The sequence below is a fragment of the Monodon monoceros genome, unplaced genomic scaffold (assembly GCF_005190385.1).
Source record: "Monodon monoceros isolate NGI ecotype Baffin Bay Population unplaced genomic scaffold, NGI_Narwhal_1 Super_Scaffold_11, whole genome shotgun sequence".
NCBI lineage: Eukaryota > Metazoa > Chordata > Mammalia > Artiodactyla > Monodontidae > Monodon > Monodon monoceros.
The window spans coordinates 93,143,317-93,167,048 of record NW_021703767.1 but is presented as its reverse complement, the minus strand read 5'-3'; the positions used below and the strand labels follow the sequence as shown (position 1 = coordinate 93,167,048).

General features: G+C 34.5%; 1 protein-coding gene across 1 annotated transcript in view; it reads right to left on the bottom strand.

Annotated features, from left to right (window-relative positions):
• The window catches only part of SPATA16 (spermatogenesis associated 16), a 223,157-nt gene that overhangs the window by 149,510 nt on the left and 49,915 nt on the right, over nucleotides 1-23,732 (bottom strand). The window contains exon 2 of the mRNA XM_029215182.1: nucleotides 17,860-18,005. Within this exon, the coding sequence (XP_029071015.1) occupies nucleotides 17,860-18,005 (146 nt within the window). The remainder of the gene's footprint in view (nucleotides 1-17,859; nucleotides 18,006-23,732) is intronic.

Here is a 23,732-nt window from a genome sequence, read left to right as displayed (position 1 = left end):
ACACTGATGAAAGAAATTAAAGGTGATACAGATAGATGGAGAGATATACCATGTTCTTGGATTGGAAGAATCAACATTGTGAAAATGACTCTACTACCCAAAGCAATCTACAGATTCAATGCAATCCCTGTCAAACTACCACCGTCATTTTTCACAGAAGTAGAACAGAACATTTCACAATTTGTATGGAAACACAAAAGACCCCGAATAGCCAAAGCAATCTTGAGCAAGAAAAACGGAGCTGGAGGGATCAGGCTCCCTGATTTCGGACTATACTACAAAGCTACAGTAATCAAGACAGTATGGTACTGGCACAAAAACGCAAATATTGATCAATGGAAAGAAAGCCAAGAGATAAACCCATGCACATATGGTCACTTTATCTTTGGTAAAGGAGGCAAGAATATCCAGTGGAGGAAAGACAGCCTCTTCAATAAGTGGTGCTGAAAACTGGACAGCTACATGTAAAAGAGTGAAATTAGAACACTCCCCAACACCATACACAAAAATAAACTCAAGATAGATGAAAGAGCTAAATGTAAGGCCAGACACTATCAACCTCTTAGAGGAAAACATAGGCAGAACACTGTATGACATAAATCACAGCAAGATCCTTTTTGACCCACCTACTAGAGAAATGGAAATAAAAACAAAAATAAACTAATGGGACCTAATGAAACTTCAAAGGTTTTGCACAGCAAAGGAAACCATAAATAAGATGAAAAGACAACCCTCAGAATGGAGAAAATATTTGCATATGAAGCAACTGACAAAGGATCAATCTCCAAAATTTACAAGCAGCTCATGCAGCTCAATATGAAAAAAACAAACAACCCAATCCAAAAATGGGCAGAAGATGTAAATAGACATTTCTCCGAAGAAGATATACAGATTGACAGCAAACACATGAAAGAATGCTCAACATCGTTAACCATTAGAGAAATTCAAATCAAAACTACAGTGCGATATCATCTCACACTGGTCAGAATGGCCATCTTCAAAAAATCGACAAACAATAAATGCTGGAGAGGGTGTGGAGAAAAGGGAACTCTCATACACTGTTGGTGGGAATGTAAATGGATACAGCCACTATGGAGAACAGTATGCAGTTTCCTTAAAAAACTAAAAATAGAACTACCACATGACCCAGTAATCCCACTACTGGGCATATACCCTGAGAAAACCATTATTCAAAAAGAGTCCTGTACCACAATGTTCATTGCAGCTGTATTTACAATAGCCAGGACATGGAAGCAACTTAGGTGTCCATCAACAAATGAATGGATAAAGAAGATGTGGCACATATATACAATGGAATATTACTCAGCCATAAAAAGAAATGATATTGAGTTATTTGTAGTGAGGTGGACGGACCTAGAGTCTGACATGCAGAGTGAAATAAGTCAGAAAGAGGAAAACAAATACCGTATGCTAACACATTATATGGAATCTAAAAAAAAAAAAAAAAAAAAAGGTCATGAAGAACCTAGGGACAAGACGAGAATGAAGACACAGACCTACTAGAGAATGGACTTGAGGACACGGGGAGGGGAAGGCGTAAGCTTGGAAAAAGTGAGAGAGTGGTAGTGTATATATGGACATATATACACTACCAAATGTAAAGTAGATGGCTAGTGGGAAGCAGTCGCATAGCACAGGGAGATCAGCTCTGTGATTTTTGACCAGCTAGAAGGGTGGGATAGGGAGGGTGGGAGGGAGGGAGATGCAAGAGGGAAGAGATATGGGGATATATGTATATGTATAACTGATCCACTTTGTTATAAACAGAATCTATCACACCATTGTAAAGCAATTATACTCCAATAAAAACGTTAAAATAAAAAAAATTAAATCACTTTTTCGACTGTAGGACTTTTCACAGGCTTAATGTGCTAGTGTGCTTGATAAACCTGTAAGAAAGGATTAGGGTTTCTTGTTTCATGAACTTCTAGACCGGAGTCCTCTTCTTTTTCGTGGAACATCTTGCAGGACAGATGGAATACTTTTAGAAACTCTGATTTAGTAAATAAAAGAAAAAAAAAAAGATTTGCACAAACATTTTCCATTTTCAAAACACTTTCTTTTTTAAATTAATCTTTATTGGAGTATAGTTTCTTTACAATGTTCTGCTGTACAGCAAAGTGAATCAGCTGTACATATACATATATCACCTCTTTTTTTGGATTTCCGTCCAATTTAGGTTACCACAGAGCATTGGGTAGACTTCCCTGTGCTATACAGTATGTTATCATTAGGTATCTAATTTATACATAGTATTGATAGTGTATATATGTCAATCCCAATCTCCCAATTCATCCCACCCTGTGATCCCCCCCCCACAAAACACTTTCATATCTATAATATCCTTTCAGCCCCTTTACAAGTGTATAGGAAGGTATTGTTATTATCCCTTGTTCAGAGATACAGAAACTGAGTCAAAGATAAGTTAAATGACTTGTGAAAGTCAAGGTTACTCAATGATGTGCAGAGATTCAAATCCAGGACTTTGGTTTCTGAAGCTTGTTTCACTACATTACAAGCAAACTTGCAGCTCCTCTATTCTTCTTTACTTGTAGTTACAGAATTAGCCCTTTAAAATCTAGAACATTTTAAAAAATCAATTGACCTTTCAGGAAGTAGAAACAAACATTTCATCTTTCTCATTATGTGTACTTACCCCAGGCCACACCAATTACAAATTTTAGAACATTTCAAAATTCTGAGTACATCAATACTTTTAATATCCCAGTGAGAATTTACAGAGGAAGAAATTGCAGAAAGGCTAAGTGACTTGTTCATCCCGTCAGAATGGATTTTAAAGCTGGTGTACAAAGCACCGAGCTGATCTCCTTGTGCTGTGTAACTGCTTTCCAGTAGGTTGTGACCACCTAGAGGGGTGGGATAAGGAGGGGTTATGGGGATATATGTATACATATAGCTGATTTTCTGTGTTACACAGTAGAAACTAACACAACACTGTAAGCAATTATACTCCAGTAAAGATGTTAAGAAAAAAAGCTGGTGTATTAGAAAGTGAGAAACAAATATAAAAGAATCCTCTTAAATAATGTAAGAACAGAGCCACCCACAAGGAGTGTCTGTGCAGCCTTCTTGCCAGCTTCGAGGACCGAAATGAACGTTTCCTGAAGGCAGTACTCAGCATGGGAACTGTGCATTAGTGCTGTCTGTTCTGTTTTCCAAGAACCATATGGAAATCAAAAACAAGGGAATAAACCAACAATAACTGGTAGATTTACGTTTTATAGAGGTCCTGATTGACAGATGCATTGTTGCATCAGATACCATTCCCATACACTAATATACTGCTTCTTAATTTATGAACCATTTTTATCTCAATGAGTAAGTGGAAAGGAAAGATAAAAGCTGAATAGATAACTGACCTCAGAGTTAAGACTAGCCTAAATTGTTAGAAGAAAAAGAGTGGAAGCTAGGATAAGAAATAAAACACCAAGCAAGATGATTGTAAAGTAAAATGCGGTCAACTTGAATGTAAGGGTAGGAGGTGATGTGTTCCGGTGAGGAGCCATGGGAGGAATGGCAAAGGGTCATGGAGGCAGTAGAGGAATGCTGTAGGTGGGGTTATTTTAATTAATCTATTGCAGGCTTTGTTATAATGAAAAGTGGTACAGATATAACCATGAAAGGTTGTAAATACGTTTACATATTTACATTATTATATTTGTTTATATTACTCTGTAATATAAACAGAGTATGATCCTTTTATCACATCTTTTGCAACTTGGACAGGCAACTCAAGGAATCTGACCCAGCTTCAGAACCTGCCTATAATTGAAAACTTAAGAAGGGGTCAATAACTTTTGTGGTTTTTTTCTGTTTGTCTGTTTGTTTTTTTGCCTTTGCTACGTGTTCAAATTTTCCTGTCATATCAGACATGGTCATTGTTATCTCTTCCTCTTCCTCCTCCCATTCCTCTCTTCCTCTCTTCCCTTCCCCTCCTTCTCCTCCTTTCCTCCTTCTGCAGAAAATAAATTTCTAATAAGGTATCTGAGCCATCAGTGTCCTATTTCTTGGGTTCTTACTAAGATAAGCACATAATGACTCTGGGACACTTAGCCATTTATATTCCTTGGGTAATATATGGCCATGTTTAATTGTTTTCTGGAATTTATTAGCTTTAATCTTCATTATCTTTTTTCTTATTATTTATTTCTTTCAGAAATAAGGCCATGTATTTACCTTACAAGGCTATTTTTATTGATTCATGTGATGATCACAAAGAAGAGGCAGGCTTCAGGTAAAGGAAGGGTGAAAACTGGTAATTATGTTAGAATCTTGTGATGTAAAAGCTATGTTGCATCAATATTGTAGTTACCTTGCCAAGCTAAGCATTATTATCCACAGATCATACACGAGGAAATCAAGGCTTTTGCAAAACAACCAGTGAAATGGTAGTTGCACCTAGATTTTCTAATTACAGGGAAAATGCCCACCACATCCCACTGCCACCATCGTCAGTATGGGAACCCCTTCAACTTTTAAAGATGCTATGATTTTCATAATTTAGGATGAAATGTGATGACAGCCAGAATATCTAGAAGAAAGAAAAATTACTGTGATATCATAGATTTGCTGGGATGTAGTTCCTTCATCTGTAAATGGTAGTAAGGAAACTTTCTCAGGAAGTTATTTGGAAGGATTAACTGAAATGGCATATGAAATGCCTAATTCACACCTGCTACCTGGCAGGTGTTCAGTAAATGCTTGTTCTTGTTCCTGCTCGAGAACAATTGCTTAACGTGGTCAGCTTTGCACTGCAGAGAGGTATTGTACCTGTTCTCTGCAGTATGATAACAGTGAACACAATCTTTGCCCTTCCATAGAAATTGGCATGTTTTATATTCCTTTTTAGGGTTGAAAGGAAAACTTGGAGTGTTTAATACAATCTTCAGTGAAAGCATCTTTTTATTGCATAGGTAAATATATTTTTATGGGGGTAAAATAGAAAGAGACATAAATGTACTAATGATTCGTACAGTATTTTAATATGCCTAACTTCTCAAAGAGGCAAAGTGCCTACTTGCTAAAAGTCCAACCTGATATCCTTAAAATGGCATGCTGTGATTTCCCCTTGTTTTCTCCGCACTTGCAAGCTCATGCAAACATACAAGCATACACGGGCACACAAACACATACAGACTATGCTTATTTCATTCAACTGAAAGTAACACCCTGTAATTTAGGGAACACAGAGGATAGGAATAGGAAGAGCAGGGATATTTAAACTGAAGCCCTTTCCTTAAGAGTTTAGAAAAACAGCATGGATAATGTAATGTCTTTTTATGAATGGCAATGTCATCAAAATAGTCACCCATATGTTTTCTCAAAGCAAAGCACTGTGAGGTACCCAGGGTTATGTATATTTCAGGTAAGATCACATCTTTTTCTTTTGTGTTCCTATTATTATCCCCCTATAAGTAGTATCAACACTGATACTTAGTAGCCTAAACATGTTTTCATAAGAAACTGGCTCCAGCAATGTCCTCTTTTGTTTTACTGTTAGTATTGTGGTTTTAAGTTCACCTGAGATTGTGAGAATTGTTTTGTTTCATCGAATGCTATTGACTTGTTGAATTTAATGGCCACTTTTTTTTCTTTTAGCTTAGCTATTTTAATTTTCCCCTAAGTTTTATTGAGGCATACTTGCCAAAAACTGTATGTATTCAAGGTGGAAAATGTAATAGTTTGATACACGTATACATTGTGAAATTACTACAATCACTTAACACACCTATCACCTCACATCTCACATAGTTACCTTTTTTTTTTTTTTCCCCAGTGTGGTGAGAACTCTCAGCATCTTTTTATCAAATTTCAAGTATACAATACAGTATTATTAACTATAGTCACCATGCTGAAAGTTTATGCCCTTTGACGAATATCTCCACATTTTCCCCACCTTCAGGCCCTAGCAACAAATATTTTACTCTCTGGTTCTCTGAGTTATACTTTTTAGATTCCACATATAAGTGAGATCATACAGTGTTTGTCTTTCTGTGTCTGGCTTATTTTACTTAGTTTAATGTCCTCTGGGTTCATTCATATTGTCACAAATTGCAGGATTCCCTACTTTTTTATGGCTGAATAATATTGTGTGTGTGTATGTATCTATTTCACATTTTCTTTATCCATTCATCTGTCAACAGACACTTAGATTGTTTTACATCTTGGGGTGAATAATGTTGTAGTGAACATGGGAGTGCAGATGTTTTTTCAAGATACTGACTTTGTTTCTTTGGCTATATGTCCAGCAGTGGGATTGCTGGATCATATTGTAGTTCCTTTAACATTTTTTGAGGAACCTCCATATTGTTTTCCATTTTGGCTATAGCAGTTTACATTCCCATCAACAGTGCACAAGGGTTCCCTTTTTCCGCATCGTTGCTAATACTTGTTATCTCGCCTTTTTGATAATAGCCATTCTAACAGGTCTGAGGTGGTAGTTCATTGTTTTGATATGCATTTCCCTGATGATTAGTGATGCTCATATATCTGTTGGCCATTTTAATGTCTTCTTTGGAAAAATGTCTGTTCCAATCTTTTGCCCATTTTTAAAATCAGCGTGTTTTTTTTGCTATTGAGTTGTAAGAGTTCCATATATATATATTAATTTTTTAACATCTTTATTGGAGTATAATTGCTTTACAGTGGTGTGTTAGTTTCTGCTTTATAACAAAGTGAGTCAGCTATACATATACATATATCCCCATATCTCTTCCCTCTATATTTTGGATGTCTAACTCCTTGCCATGGTTTGCAACCCCTAATATATGGTTTGCAAATATTTTCTTTTATTTCATAGGTTGCCTTTTCATTTTGTTATTTCCTTTGCTGTGCATAAGTTTTTAGTTTGACATAGCCCCACTTATTTATTTTTGCTTTTGTTGCCTGTGCTTTTGGTGTCATATCCAAAACATCATTGCCAAGACCAATGTCAAAGAGATTTCTCCCTATGATTTTCTTCTAGGAGTTTTATAGTTTCAGGTCTTAATTTAAGTCTTTAATCCATTTTGAGTTGATTTTTGTATATGGTATAATATAAGGGTCTAATTTCATTTTTTTGCATGTGGATATCCAGTTTTTTCAATGTCATTTATTAAATAGACTATCCTTTTCCCATTTTGTATTCTTGACATCCTTGTCTTAGACTCATTGACCATATACATGTGGATTTACTTCTGGGCTCTTTATTCTTTTCCATTGGTCTGTGTGCCTGTTTATATGCCAGTACGATTATGGTTTGATAGCTTTGTAATATAGTTTGAAGTCAGGAAGTTGATGCCTTCAGCTCTGTTCTTCTTTCTCAAGATTGCTTTGGCTATTCAGTTTTTTTGTGCTTCCACATGAATTTTGACTGATTTTTTTCTACTTCTTTGAAAAATGCCATTGAACTTTTTTATATTTAGTGTATAAATCTACACTAAATATATAGATTTCTTTGGGTAGTATGGAATTTTAACAATATTTATTCTTCCAATCCATGAATACAGGATACCTTTCTATTTATTTGTGTCTTCTTCCATCTTTCATCAAAGTCTTACAGTTTTCAGTGTACTGGTATTTCATCTCCTTAGTTAAATTTATTCCTAAGTATTATTTATTATTTTTGATGCTACTGTAAATAAGATTGTTTTCTTAATTTCTTTTTTGGTTAGTCACTGTTGTGTATAGAAATGCAAATAATTTTTGTATATTAATTTTGTATCCTGCAACTTTGCTGAATTCATTATTGGTTCTAACAATTTCTTGGTGGAGGCTTTAAGGCTTTCTATTTATAAGATCATATCATCTGCAAATAGAGACAGTTTTGCTTCTTCCTTTCTTATTTGCATGGCTTTTATTTCTTTTTCTTGCCTAATTGCTCTGTATAGGACTTCCAGCACTATGTTGAATTAAAAATGGCAAGAGTCAGAATCCTTATCTTGTTCCTGATCTTAGAGGAGGAACTTTTTACTGTTGAGTATGATGGTCATATATTGTCTTTATTATGTTGAGGTACATTCCTTTTATACCTAATTTGTTGAGAGTTTTTATCATGAAAGAATGTTAAATTTTGTCAAATGCTTTTTTCCTGCATCTATTCAGATGATCATATAATTTTTATCTTTTATTTTCTTAAGGTGATCTATCATGTTTGTTAATTTGTGTATGTCCTGGGAACCTTGCATCCCAAGAATAGATCTCACTTGATTATAATGTGTGATCCTTTCAATGTGCTGTTGAATTTGCTTTGCTAGTATTTTCTTCAGGAATTTTGCATCTATGTTCATTAAGGATATTGACTTGTAATTTTCCTTTCTTGTAGTGTCCTTATTTGTCTTTGGTATTAGAGTAATGCTGGCCTTGTAAAATTAGTTTGGAAGTATTTCCTCCTCTTCTATTTTTGAAAGAGTTTGAGAAGGACTGATGTTAATTATTTAAATGTTTGGTATAATTCACTAGTGAAGCCATCTGGTCCTAGTCTTTTCTTTGTTGGGGGGCTTTTGATTGCTGCTTCAAAATGCATACTTATTATTAGTCTGTTCAGATTTTCTATTTCTTCATGATGTTTTTCATGGCAGATTGTATGTTTCTAGGAATTTGTCCATGTCTTCTAGGCTATCCCATTTGTTGGTGTATAATATTTCACAGTAGTCTCTTATGATCCTTTGTATTTCTGTGATATAAGCTGTAATGTCTTCTCGTTCATTTATAATTTTGAGTCCTCTCTCTTTTTTTGGTTAGTCTCGCTAAACTTTTGTCAATTTTATTTATCTTTTCAAAACATCTTCTAGTTTTGTTGATTTTTTACATTGTTTTTTTAGTCTCTTTTTCATCCGGTTTGCTCTAATCTTTATTATTTCCTTTGTTCTGCTAAATTTGGGCTTAGTTTGTTCTTCTTTTTCAAGTTCCTTGAGGTGTAAAGTTAGCTTGTTTATTTGACATCTTCCTTTTTTCTTAATGTAGTTGTTTACTGCTATAAATTTCCCTCTTAGAACTGCTTTTGCTGCATTACATAAGTTTTTGGTATGTTGTGTTTTCATTTTTGTTTGTCTCAAGATATTTTCTGATTTCTTTTTTATTGGATTTTCCAGAGTATGTTGTTTAATTTACATGTATTTCTGAATTTATCAATATTCCTCCCATTATTATTCCTAGTTTTATATCATTGTGGTTGGCAAGGGATACTTTATATGATATCAATCTTCATTAATTTGTTAAGACTTGCTTTGTGGGCTAACATATGATCTATCCTGGAGAATGTTCTCTGTGTGCTTGGAAAAAATGTGTATTCTTGTGCTGTTCGATGGAATGTTCTGTATATGTTAATTATATCAATTTAGTCTATAGTGTTATTCAAGTCTGTTTTTTCCTTATTGATTTTCTGTCTGGATAATCTATCCATTATTGAGAGTGGGGTATTGAAGTTCCCTACTATTATTGTATTGCTGTCTATTTATTCCTTCAGTCTGTTAATGTTTGCCTTAAATATTTAGGTGCTCCAGTGTTGGCTTCTATTGGTTTCCCAGGCTGATGAGATTACCTGCAGAATTACAGCTGAGATGGATTAGAGCTAGGTTACTTGGCTGTTGCTGTGTTCACAATGGGCTCTGTGTTTGGTGAGCCTTTTACCAGGGATTTGGGCTGGGGTGGATCCTATTTGGTCCCTGGGTGGACAGAACTGCCTCTAGAACCTTGATTAGTAGGGCTGGTGCTGGGACAAGGTTCCACTTCAGGGTCTGCAGTTGGGTCTTCAGACAGTGGTCCTGTTATCAGGTATGTGGAAAGATATGCCTCTCTTTGAGTCCTTGGGAGGGCTTCTACTGGGCCACTGGGTGGGTCCCTGGACAGACTGGCTGGCTCTGGACTATGGTTGATAGGAGCTGGAACTGAGGCCCAAGATTCCTTCAGGGTACACAACTGGAAATGAGATCTGAAGTCATAGCTCTGAAGGCATGGATGGTCATGTCTCCCACCAGATCCCTAGGTGGGTAGAACTGTTCCCTGACTGCAGTGGGGAGGGGCTAGAGCTGTGTCACAGGGACATTTCAGGATCTCTGGGGATGCAAATAAGTATGTCTCCAGCCACGTCCCTGGGCTGGTAGGACTGCTTATGGATGGTGGCTGAAAGGAGATGGAGTCAGATCATGAGTTACTTCAGTGTCCATAGCTGTGGGTTTATTACTGAGGCATAGACAGGCATGACTTCTCTGAGGTTCCTTGGCATCCTGTGCTGGTGGCAGGACCAAGGTCAAATGGGGCTATAGACAAATCCACAGGGGTCAGAACTGTTTCTGAGTCTTGCTAGGGACACTATAGGGGTGCCATCCCCCTTGATTTGGGCCTGCTTTATTAAAACAGACTTCCTTGGTTGTGGGCCCCCCTGAGGTTTCACAGTGTCCTGCCTGGATTCCAAAGCTCCCACAAAGACACTTTTTGTCTGTGAATGGCTGCCAAGTTATTGTTGCCAGGGGATGATACAAGCTGGGAACATCCTGTTCTGCCATATCTCTCATGTCACTCCTGGCCAAACTTTGAACATTCAGTTATGGTAAAGAGGAGCATGTTGTATTTTAAATATCTCATTTCATGAGATCTGCAAGAAATTTTCAAAATTTCTGTTACTTCTATTATGAACCAGTTTATTCTAAAACTCATGAATATCTGTAATGGTTTAAGCTTATATCACCTCTGAGCATTTTAATTATCCTCAAAGTTATAAATAATGATGCCCCCCAAACTTGTATTTTCATAGAGTATTCCAAATTGTCTACTTTATTCAGTATATCTTGGGTTCAAAAAGGGTATTTTATTTTATCTTATTTTTTAATTGAAGTATAGTTGATTTACAATGTTGTATTAATTTCTGCTGTATAGTAAAGTGACTCAGTTATACACATATATACACTCTTCTTTTTATATTCTTTTCCATTATGGTTTATCCCAGGCTATTGGATATAGTTCCCTGTGCTATACAGTAAGACCTTGTTGTTTATCCATTCTATATGTAATAGTTTGTATCTACTAACCCCAAACTCCCAGTTGATCCTTCCCCCACCCCGCCTTCCCCTTGGCAACCACAAGTCTGTTCTCTATGTCTGTGAGTCTGTTTCTGTTTTGTAGATAAGTTCATTTGTGTCATATTTTAGCTTCCACATATAAGTGATATCATATGGTATTTGTCTTTCTCTTTCTGACTTACTTCACTTAGTATGATAATCTCTAGTTGCATCCATGTTGCTGCAAATGGCATTATTTTCTTTTTTTTATGGCTGAGTAGAATTCCATTGCATATATGTACCACATCTTCTTTATTCATTTGTCTGTTGATGGACATTTAATTTAGGTTGTTTCCATGTCTTGGCTATTGTGAATAATGCTGCTATGAACATAGGGGTGCATGTATCTTTTTGAATTATAGTTTTGTCCAGATATATGCCTAGGAGTGGGATTGTTGCATCATATGGTGATTCTATTTTTAGTTTTCTGAGGAACCTCCATATTGTTTTCCATAGTGACTGCAGCACATTCCCATTACCACTAATGGGAATGTAGCAAGGGATCCCTTTTCTCCACACCCTCTCCAGCATTTGTTGTTTGTACACTTTTTAATGTTGGCCATTGTGACTGGTGTAAGTGGTATCTCACTGTAGTTTTGACTTGCATTTCTCCAATAAGTAAGGATGTTGAACATCTTTTCACATCTAAAGGGTATTTTAAAAATAATAGTGTCCTCTATGCATATATAGAGTTTATTGCTGTTATTACCATTGAAAATAATCTGCATTCGTTATTGGTGGTGGGATTGAAACAAAATACAAATCTGATATATTTTAAGATTTAGGAGTGATTTTAACCAGTTTACTTAGATTTAAAGATGAGAAAACTGAGGCAAAGTGAAGTTAAGTTACTTGTGAAAGTCAAAGCTAGTAAGTGATGAAGCAGAAATTCAAATCCATGCCTTTGTTATTTTATTTTCTTATATTTTGACTGATGGGTTATTTAGATGTATATTGCTTAATTTCCAAGTATTTGGAGGGGTTTTTCTAGATATCTTAATGATTTATAATTTAATTGCATTATAGTCAGAGAAAAAGCTCTGTCAGATTTCAAATTTTCAAAATTTTGTTGAGCCTTATTTTTATCCTTGGTAATAATTCCTTTTCTTGAGACCTACTTTGTCTGATAGTAACATAGCCAAGCCCGACAGAAAAACAGATTTTTATGTTTACTGTATGGTATGTCATTTTTCTTCCTTTTACTTTCAAACTATGTCTTTTTGTAGATAGAACATAGTTGAATCTTGTGACTTAATCCAGACTGATGATATCTGCCTTATAATTGGATTATTTAGTTAGTGTAGTATGTTTAGTGTAATTATTAATGATTTTGTTCAAACCTATTGTCTTGCTATTATCTTCCAGTGTCCCATCCATTATTTGTTCTTCTCTTCCTCCTTTCTTGACTTCAGTTAATTAAATATTCTTTAGTATATAATTTTAAGTGCATAATTGGCTTTCTAGCTATACTCGTAATATTTTTAATGATTACTCTAGGGACTATAACATGCATTTTTAATTTAACACAGGCTACTTAGAGTTAATATTGTGCTACCTCATGTAAAAACTTCAGTAGTAAAATTCCATTTGTGCCTCCTCCCACAGGTTTTTGTGATATTGTAGTCAAATATTGCACATCAAAATATGTAATCTTATTATTTATTATTTTTACCTTAGATAATATGATAGAACACTATTTTTTCCTTAGTCATTCATCCTTAAATACATTTTGAGAAGATATATAGTGTTTTATGTTTACTCACTTAATTTACCATTTCTGATGCTCTTCATTCCTTTTTGTAGATCCAAATTTTGCTCTACTGTCATTTACTTCAGCTTGAAATATCTTATTTATCATTTCTCAAAGTACAGATCTGCTCAAGATTAATTTTTAACTTTAGTTATTTAAAAATGTATTTATATCTCACTCTCATTTTCAAGAATTTTTTTTTGTTGTTGAATTCTTGTTTGGCATCATTTTTCTTTCAGCACTTTAAGCTTCCTGTTCCATTGTATTTTGGTCTCCATTATTTCTGATTAAAAGTCACCTGTTATTTGTATCATTGTCCCTGTGTGTAACATATTGTTTTCTTTTATCTGCCTTTAATATTTTCTCTCTGTCTTGAGTTTTCAAAAGTTTGCTTATGCTGTTTCTAGATGTGGTTCTCTTTGTATTTATTTTAGTTGGGGCTAACTAGATTTTACTTTTTTAAAAACACATTTGGAAAACTTCTACTGATTACTTTTATGCCCTTTTCTTTCTTTCTTTTCCCTTTGGGACAGTAGATTGCTTGTTACTGTCTCTGAGGATAGGTCACTGAAGCATTGGTTAGTTTTTTAAAATATCTTTTTTTCCTCTGTGTTCATATGGGGTAATTTCTACTGGTTTGTCTTCATGTTCACTAATCCTTTCTTTAGTACTAAGTCTTCAATCTGATGTCAAGGTCAATCAGTACATTTTTATTTTAGATATTTCATTAATCCATGCTGAAATCTCCATTTGTTTTTTTTTATAGTTTCTATTTTTCTGTTGAGATTCTCATTTCTTCACTTATTATGATCATCTTTGCCTGAAGATCCTTGGATCTATTTTTTGTAGCTTCTTTAAAATCTTTTTCTACCAATTCTAACATCTGGGTCATCTTGGGGTCTGATTGTATGGACTATTTATTTTCTTAAATATGAGTCTCATCTCCCTATTTCTTTGAATGTACAGAAATTTTTATTTTATGCTAGACATTTTGGATGAAACTTTGTAAGGAATTGGGATTATGACATCATCCCTGCAAAGTTGTTGAATATTTTTCCTATCAGGCAATTAAATGAAAAATACTCTTGTTCTTGTCATGCATGGTTTTAGTCTCTATTAAGGCAGGTCTGTTTTGCCTTTGAGTTTAATCCTAAGGAGTGATCCATTCTGGAGGTCATGGTACTAACTCTTAAAGCATGGGTCTTTCTGGGGTTTGAGCTGAATGCTTTAGGTACTCAGTGAAGTCTCTTCACACTGGTATTTCAGTATCTCCCATCACTGCAGGTCCTCTGGTATTTTCACTTAGCACTTAGTCCCATAGCAGGCAGTCTCTGCTACCTGACGTCTCACTTCTTATATTGGCCAAGAACCTGCAGCAAATCCTCATGCAGTCTTCTAACCCCAACCTACTCACAAAGCTATTTCTCCTTTGGTCACCTGCCCTGTAAATTACAGCTTTTTTGGCAGCATCATATTCTAATCTCTGCTTCCTCAGCCCATTGAGATTTCAGTTTAACATTTAACGTGATCTCCAACTCCCTGAGTAAGGGCAGGAAAAGAACCCCAGCAAAAAGCTAAGAAAATTGTGGGGCTCACCATGTATACTGTCCTTCTCTCAAGGATCAAAGTCCTGCTATGACCATTTTCCAGTGCCTAAACAGAGTTGTCTCATATATTTTGTCCAGTTTTATACTTACTTATAGCAGGAAGGCAGGCCCAGTACCAGTAACTCTATCATGGGTGGAGTAAAGAATCTATGGGTTTATGTTTAATTTTCACAAAACCTTGTGATATAGTATTTGTGAAATAGGTAGTGTTATTATAACACAATTTTATAGAGAATTAAACTCAGGCTAACTGGTGAGTGGGGGAGTCAGAATGAAAACCTGAGCAGTCAGATTCAGACTCCATGCTCTGATTTAACATACAATGCTGCCTCTGCAACTTGAAATTATGTTATTACCTTCGTTGCATTTACCACACACTCTTTTTTCTCATATTAGTATTTGTTTTTTAAACTTTGCTACCTCTTCTAATATGCATAAACACCACATATTTCCTGTTTACAACTACCACCCCCACTGCCTAGCACAAGCTCTTGGTGAGCATTCAAAAATATTTGTTGAATGAATGAGTGAATGTAGATGACACCATTACAATTTTGAAAAGAGGCTCATTTCCACATATTTGCTATTTTAGACTTCGTCTTGCCTGCCACCTTGTGGCATCAAAATTCTGCAGCAAAAACAAGCAAACAACAGCAATATAAAGGTGGGAAATATGCAAAAAACTTGATATGCATCATTAGAATCTTTACAGTTATACAAATAAACATATAATTATATGATAGGAAAAGAGTTATAGTAGGATTTCTATTCTTGATAAGATAGCAGTAATTAGAAATCAGTCTTAGGAATGTTCAAGACACCTCTGATAAACAGTGACACTAGTTTGATGAAGTGAGCACAGAGTTGATATGTTTGACTGATGAGTCTAGGCATCACTTTTGGTTGAAGTAAAAAAAAAAAAAAAATGATATCCATATTTGCCACTTCGGATATGTTATTTAAAAAAAGGAAAACTTGTTAACAGTTGTTTCTAAAGCCTTTGTATTACTTATTATCATATTTTAAATGTCAACACTTGCCTAATTAATTTCAAAATGTATCTTTGTTGAACCTAAAACCATAAAGTTATGGTTCTTGTAGTCTTCTACATGACAGAACAACATGCAGTTACTTTTTATCAGAAGCAAAACTATGTGATGGTTTTCAAGCTAATTTTTGTGTTAACAGATCTCCTAAAGATATGCAGTAGACCTCACATTTACATAAAATTAAAGAAAGGATGCTTCAGCAAATGCAAATAAATGCAAAAAGGGAATATTTTAATTTTGATCCATGATTAGTATCAACCATCACAATGTGGTGATAATACAAAAGCAAGATTCTGCATTCAGTGTATAACTGAATGTATAATGGTGTATAATGGTTGTAGGCTATTTATAGACTGAGTATCCTGATTAATTTATTTATTTTGAGAAATATATTTATGTTTCAGGCTCTACTTTAAAATCTGAGATCTTTAAAAACATTTAAATATTAGAATCGTAGGCACTGTCTTCTGCAATATGACATTTTGCTGGGTAGCAAAATGATTTATTTCAGTTGGTGCATTATTAATTGTATGAATTGACTGTTTAACCTCTATTGATTTTCCTTTCTTAATGTTCAACTTAGAAAAAGAAGCAAAAGTTATTTTACAATAGAATAAAAAGGATACAAAAGTTAATCCTAGCATAATGGGGAAGATTAGTTTACTATTCATCATTATATATCCTCCCTTCAGTAATTTTCAAGGTCTTGAAAGAGCATGCTTAGTTTTAAAATAAAAGTTTCTAAGCCTAAATAGTGAATCTATTGAAACTAATCCTTGCATCCTTGTTTCTTATAGTACAATTTTGATTAATGTTCATTACTTGTTTTTATAACACTGAATTAAATATTGACATGACCATACCATTTTGAATCCTTTTATTATTAAAAATGATTTGAAAATCCATCAAACCATTCTAATATCCAGGAGATAGTTTCCTTAATATGCAGGCCATTTTGATGGCACTTCTTATGTGTAGTGAAAACTGTGGAGAAGGTGATAAATAATTACTTTCAAGTGCATCTCAATTCAGTGTTGTTTATGTATGCCTATAGATTTTCTGGGCTATTCCCAATTTTAAATATTTTCTTCCATTGAGCTCACAAGTCACCCAAGTGGCTTTTTCCTTTCAAATGGAAATGGAATGAAATTCTTTGACATAACCATATGTCCTGATATTGGGTTTGAAAATGATGGTTGCATAAGGTGTTTCCAGAAACTATAGAGTCTAATTTTCTTTGGTGTCAAAGAGAATCTGTGTTTAGGTTCTGCAGTTTACTTACAGCAAGAAAATTTCTTTCAAGCAGGTTATCTTATGAATTTAAAAGTGGTTTTGTTGTCCTTGATGTCAAGCTTAAGCCTACAAGCTTGAGGTCTCCTTAGAGCCATGAAGAATCTTTGGCGGAACTCTTACATCATTGTGGATGTAGAGTTGTAAATGATTTTTAGCATGTTGGCGGATCTCCTGCTGACATTAATATAATTGATAACTGTGTTTCCTCGTGGTTATTAACAGGGCAGGCATTATGTTTTCATGTTGATATTAGTTTTATTATATGTATCCAAAAGAAGTCCAGGATGTGTGAGATCAGAAAATGAACAAGACTAAATATTTAGGTCAATCACTCTAAGCCAGGCAGAGAGGGGTAGAGGCTTCATAATTTTAAGAAAAGAGTTATTTGCAAGACATAACATAATCACTTTATCTTTGCCATAGATTAAACTGAATATTACCCATGATAAGAGCAAGGCCTTTAGGAAACAGGACATTTTTATAGAAAAAAAAGATAGGGCTGGGTAATCCTGAGGATTCTAGGAAGCCACAAGCTAAAACAGAGTTCTGAAGAGGGATAGAAACATACAAAAGAAATCTTTAAGGACACAGATTAAAAAGTGTTTTACACCTTTGGACAGCTGTCACACTCACCGTTGCATAGCATCCTTCGAATCAGCTATGCTATCTCCAAATAAGCGATAAGCTTTCAAGTCTTTGCTCATGTTTCACAGTTGGAATTTCCTTCTACCATTCTCTGTATTTTGGGCAATTTTGGAAATTCTTCTGATCTTTCTCGTTCCTTACTTAACCTTATTCGTACCCTCCTTTCTTCCTGCCCTAATTTGCTACTACAGTTATCTGCCTTTTTATTTTGTCTGGCTTTATGGATAATTATTTATGGCTCTCTTTCTTCCATTAGGTTTTGAGATGCCCTTTGTGATCTCTATGATTGCCTAGTTTAACATAAATCGAGTAGTAAAGAAATGTTTTTTGTTTTGTCTTTAAAGTTAGATGGAATCTAAGTTAATCATACAAGCTCACATAATACCCTCTGCTTGCATGGATAGTACTTACTTGTAGTTATTAATACTTCATTTTACCTGTGCGCATGATTCAGGGCAAGGTCAGGTTTCCTCATCCGTAGATAGCATGTAACAAGCTTTGTCTCAATGAAACTCGCCACACTTGCTACATCTTCAGCAGATGCTTCAAATGGTTTTCCCAGAGCTGCCCCTTTGCTGCAAAGCTTTAAAAAAATACAGTGCTTCAAATTTTCTAATAATCTTGACATATAATTGATCTTTTAAACAAGCAAAACATATATATGTACATGTACTTTTTCCAGACTACAAGTCAAATATTAACATTTTGATTGTAAATTAAATAAATTGTTCCTGTTCACTATTAAGTGACTGTAATATAAGTAACATATTTTACTGTAAAATGCTTCCTGTAAAATATTTTTAAAGTATGATATATTTTAAAGGGGTGCCATTAGCTAAGAATGTCTGTTTTAAAAATAAAGCACACAATAAGCAAAGATATTAGCAGAAAACCAGATATAAATCATATTAAATACCAATGCTTTTATGAAAACCCAGCTGAGCAATGATCTAGCACACTATCAAGTTGATTTAATATAATAAGGGGTATCGGAAGTAAACTCCTAGGAGCCATTAACATGATCGGTGATTAATTTGAGTCTGAATCATATTCTCTAGGATGTTATTGAAAGAAAAGAAGTGAAAATTTATTAGAATTTATTGGCGGAGGGCACAGTATCTGAAAAACATGGCAGGAATGTGGAATTCTTAATAAAAATTCCAGGAAGTCAGTGGTTTCTGGGCACCACAGATAAACTGTAGAAGAAGAAAATAATTAATTTTGGGAGGAGAAGCCCAAACATTAAGAAGTGTCAATAATATGACAAGGATAGATCGGCACTTTTTTTTTTTTCCCTCAGAGTTTTCTACTGTGTCTTAGAATCAAGGCTGATGGGGGAGGAGAAACTCCACCTCTGTTTAATGACCTTATTCCGAATATCTGCTTCTTTGCTCTTTTCTATATCCTCTATGCTTTTCTTACCAGGGATAGTAATATTTGGAGTTAATATCTATTTATATATACCTTAGTGTAAAATTTCTTGTATTCTAAATCCTTTTCATTTAAATGATATTATTTAAACTAATTTTTCTGTTTTAAAATTTTTTTGGCTGCGTTGGGTCTTTGTTGCTGCGCACGGGCTTTCTCTGGTTGTGGCGCCTGGGCTTCTCATTGTGGTGGCTTCTCTTGTTGCAGAGCACGGGCTCTAGGCGCGCGGGCTTCAGTAGTTGCAGTACGCGAGCTCAGTCAGCTGTTGTGGCTCGCGGGCTCTAGAGCGCAGGCTCAGTAGCTGTTGCGCATGGGCTTGGTAGCTCCGCGGCATGTGGGATCTTACCTGACCAGGGCTCGAACCTGTGTCCCCTGTATTGGCAGGTGGATTCTTAACCACTATGCCACCAGGGAAGTCCCCTAATCTTTCTTTTATAGAGTAAGTTGAGGTTGCCTTGCAACCTCATTTACATTAACATTGTTGTCAGTTATTTTTTAAAGTGCAAATGGGTTGAGAATGACTATATTCTGTTCGAAAATGTATTTCTCTTCTTAATTTTATCCAACAACTATGAGCTGAAGGTGAATCTAGATGTTAAACATCCCTAGTTTGAATTGGTAGTTACCTGGTGCTACTATCTTTTGCCTGGATATCCTGTCAAGTCTGAGAATTCATATCATTTTTAAAATTTCCAATTTGATGGGATAAATTTGTTACTATAATACATACATTCAGTCAATATATAATTATTGAGTAATTACTAGTAATTGTCAGACAAAAATTACTGCCCTTACATTTTAATTTGCATTAGATAGGTCTTTTAAATAAATGTTGGCTATTTTTAATTCCATGTAAATTCCTGTTTTCTGTTCCTTGCCTATTTCCATAATCTTTTTCTTACTAATTATAAGAGCTCTTTAGATATGTAATCTATTATTCCTTTTCCTGAACAACTATACGCACACAATCAAATGTAAAATTTTTCCCCTCAAATTATCCTTTAGAAAAGAGTCAAATTCTATTCATGTTCTTATAAGGGTCCTCAGAGTACAGTTCTCAATTATTTGGAGGGAAAAAAAGCAAAGACTCTTGTGGAAGATACAAAGTAAATGACCTCAGTCAATGTTGTCTGGTTGCTTTATAAAGATTACCTGATAAAATTGATAATAAAAGAGACAAAGCATTTAACACTGATTTAGTAACTATTCCTGAGAGTCTGACCTCACGAATGTCAATATAGTTGGAATAAAATATCACTTAAGAGAAAGTGTTATAGTTTGAACAAGACAGCTTGAGACCACACCTCTCCTCTGATCCTGTAGGGCCAACCTGATCTTGTAGGACCCAGAGATACCTAAAGCAACAGTTTTTCAGGGGGAAGATAAAAAGGTTTTTGGATGACATAGCTCTTTATAAAGCCCAAATCAGTAGAAAACAAAATGAGTAGAAATTACGTAGTTTTATTTGCCAGCATATCATCATATTAAAATTCTAGAACCTCTTGATTAATTTTATCCTCTAAATTAAATCAGCATTTTTTTCAAGTCTTAAATGCTCACATCTCATGGATTTTTCACATAAAATCTTAAAGAAACAAAAGAGAAACAAACAAGACCCACAGTGTATGTGTCCTTTGCCCCTTCCTCCGCTGTGTCCCTCTCTGTTGCGGTGGAGCAGGCATGTTTCCTTTCTCAGGCACACGTTTTGTGGAATGAATATGTGGGCCATTCAGGGAGTAGCATCTACAAGGACACTCAGATCCTACATGGTAAGAGGAAGCTGACCTTCAGATTTAATAATATTAAAGACTTCGCCTGTGAACATTGAGATAAAGTGAAGAATAAATGCCTGAGCTAATGTCTTCAATATTCTCTACTTCTGTGAGATTCAAGGCCAGAAAAGGAATAAAATGATCAATCTTAACACACTAAAGAGTATACTTTATGAAGCCAAACTATAAGACAGCAAGGAGAGACAGGGATAATTTTTCAGTTCACATTAAAATGGGAGAACAGGCAGCCTGCTGGGTAGGCTTATGTATAATTGTGGTGATCTTGGTTTATCAGTCAAGTACTCTAAGATAGAGTACTTTCTGATTTTATCAAAGGTTGCTTTATTTATTTGCCAAAGTGGGGCATCTTTGAAATAAGCTTTGCAAATTGTTATAAATATGTTGAAGTTAAAGGTAGAATTATAGTAAATATAGACAAAGTACTGGTGTCAGGATTATAAAGAACATTACAGATATTTTGCTGAATTTTAAAATTTTCATGCAGACATTTGTAGAGACTGAGAAGTTAATTCTCTAGAAGATAAAGAACTTTAATGTGAGAGGTATTTGTTTGAATGTAGGAAGGGTGACTTAGTTCAAATTATATTTGTCTAAAGCTATACACTTTACCTTTTTGGTGAAATAACTCATGGAGATAAGGCAATAAAAACTTTTAAAGTACCTGATATAGTATATCAGTGAGAAGACTGAATTAGGAAACAAAAATTATGTGTTGGTTTTTTGTTTTGAAAAGAAGCCTAAAATATTTTTGAATGAAGCATGGACAAGTTAAAAGCATAATATTTAAGGGAAAATGCAGTGAAGACTCTTATGTGTATTGTTGTTGTTTTCATGAGAAGGTAGATTAAAATGAAATTTCAGTAGTAAATTAGAATCACAGCTCAAATTTTAATTAAAAAATATGTATTTTACAAAATATATTTGATAGTTTTCTGAAAACAGGATGGCAATACTTCAGAGTTATAAAACCTTTTTCTAAGGTATCTCAAAGTTCTTTTAAGAAATAAATATCAAACCTATTTTCAGAAATTGTGGCAAAAAGGAATTTCAAGTTTTGTTTAAAAACACAGATAAAAATAATATAAAGCCCAATAATAGCAGAAATAACCAAGATTAAATATTATATTATGGTCCCATTCTTAAAAATACAGCCACACATTTTTCTTTAATTAGTATCATCATTAATAAGATTGATATTGCTAATAGATTCTCCCTTATTAGAATACTGTATGGTGAGTGTTTGCCCACCATATTCCTGGGACATAATTTTGAGTGATCCCTGAAGGTCTAGGAGAGAACAATAAATCTTGAAAAATGTGGCATTATTTGAGTTATCAATTAGCTACAAATAAGAGTATATATCATTCATCCAATCAGAAATTTTTAAGGTTTTTATATTGCTTTGGAAATTACAAAAAAATCTAAAGATGGAGAGTAAGTTACCCATAACCCTATCACCATGTATAATTGCCATTAATTTTTACATATTCCTAACATCCTTTTCATGTTTTTATAATAAATTATGTATCATATATAATCTTTGCATTTCTTTTTCATATGCCGTGCTTCTTTTTATGTTTTCAATTAAAATCTAAAACGTATTAAAATATACTCATGTTATAATTATAGTTGGATATTTCAGTATCCCACTCTCAGCAAATGATAGAAATACTAGAAAGAAAATCAGCAAAGATCATAAAGATCTGAGCAACACAGTCAACCAATGGTAATTGACATATATGTAAAACACTCCACCTAACAACAGCAGAATACATATTTTTCTCAAGCACCCATGGCAAAGTCACCGATATAGAGCATATCACGGGCAATAAAGTAAACGTCAACAAATTGAAAAATACTGAAATCATTCAGAGTATATTCGCTACCATAATGGAATCAAAACTCAACAGTTAAGGAAAAAAAAGACTCCTATTTGAAAGTGGGCAAAGACATGAACAGATTTTTCACTGAAGAGGACATGCAGATGGCAAATAAGCTCATAATAAGATGTTCGACATGTTTATTGTTTGACATCATTAGTCATCAGAGAAATGTAAATTAAAACTACAATGAGGTATCACCACATACCTATTAGAATGGTTAAAATACAAAATAGTGACAACACCAAAATCTGAGAATGGTGAGGAGTTGGATCACTCCCACATTGCTGACAGGAATGTAAAATGGTACAGCCAGTGGAGAAAACAATATGGCGGGTGCTTAAAAAACTAAACATGCAACTACTGTACAACTCAACGTTAGGCACTTATCCCAGAGAAATGAAGACTTATGTTCACACAGAAATCCATATGTGAATGTTTATAGCAAGTTAATTCATAATAGCCCCAAATTGGAAGCAATCTAGATGTCCTTCAATGGTGAATGATTAAAAAAATGGTGATACAGCTATACTGTAAAGTATTGTTCATCTATAAGAAGGAATGAGTGAGTGATAATGCAACGACTTAAGTGAATCTCTAGGGAATTATGCTGAGTGAAGAAAAACCCATCCCTAGAGGTTATATACTGTATGATTACATGACAAAATTATAGGAATAGAGAACAGATTAGTGATTGTGTGGGGTTAGGGATGGAATGGGTGTTGTGGTTATAAAAGGACAACAGGAAGGAATCCTTGTAGTGTTAGAACTGTAAACTGTAAGGTATTTTGACTTTGGTGGGTAGATACACAGAAGTAAAGACACACACACACACACACACACACACACACACACACACGAGTACAAGTAAAGTTGGAGAAATTTTAAGATTGGTGGAATGCCTGAATCTTAATATTTTGGTGATGGTACTAGTCTTGCAAGAGCTTACCAGTGGGAGAAAACTGCATAAAGAGTAAATGGGATCTCTCTGCATTATTTTCTACAACTGCATAAGAATCTACAGTTATCTCAAAGTAAAGTTTAATTAAAAAATAATCATGTTAAGGTTTGTCTTTCATTTTATCCCCCTCCTTTTGTTTTAGCACATTATCATGTTTAACTGAGATTTGGGATGAGAAGATTAATCATATCTGAGGGAAATAATCTTCTTGGGTTTTTTCTTGTCAAATTATAGACTGATTTTTATAA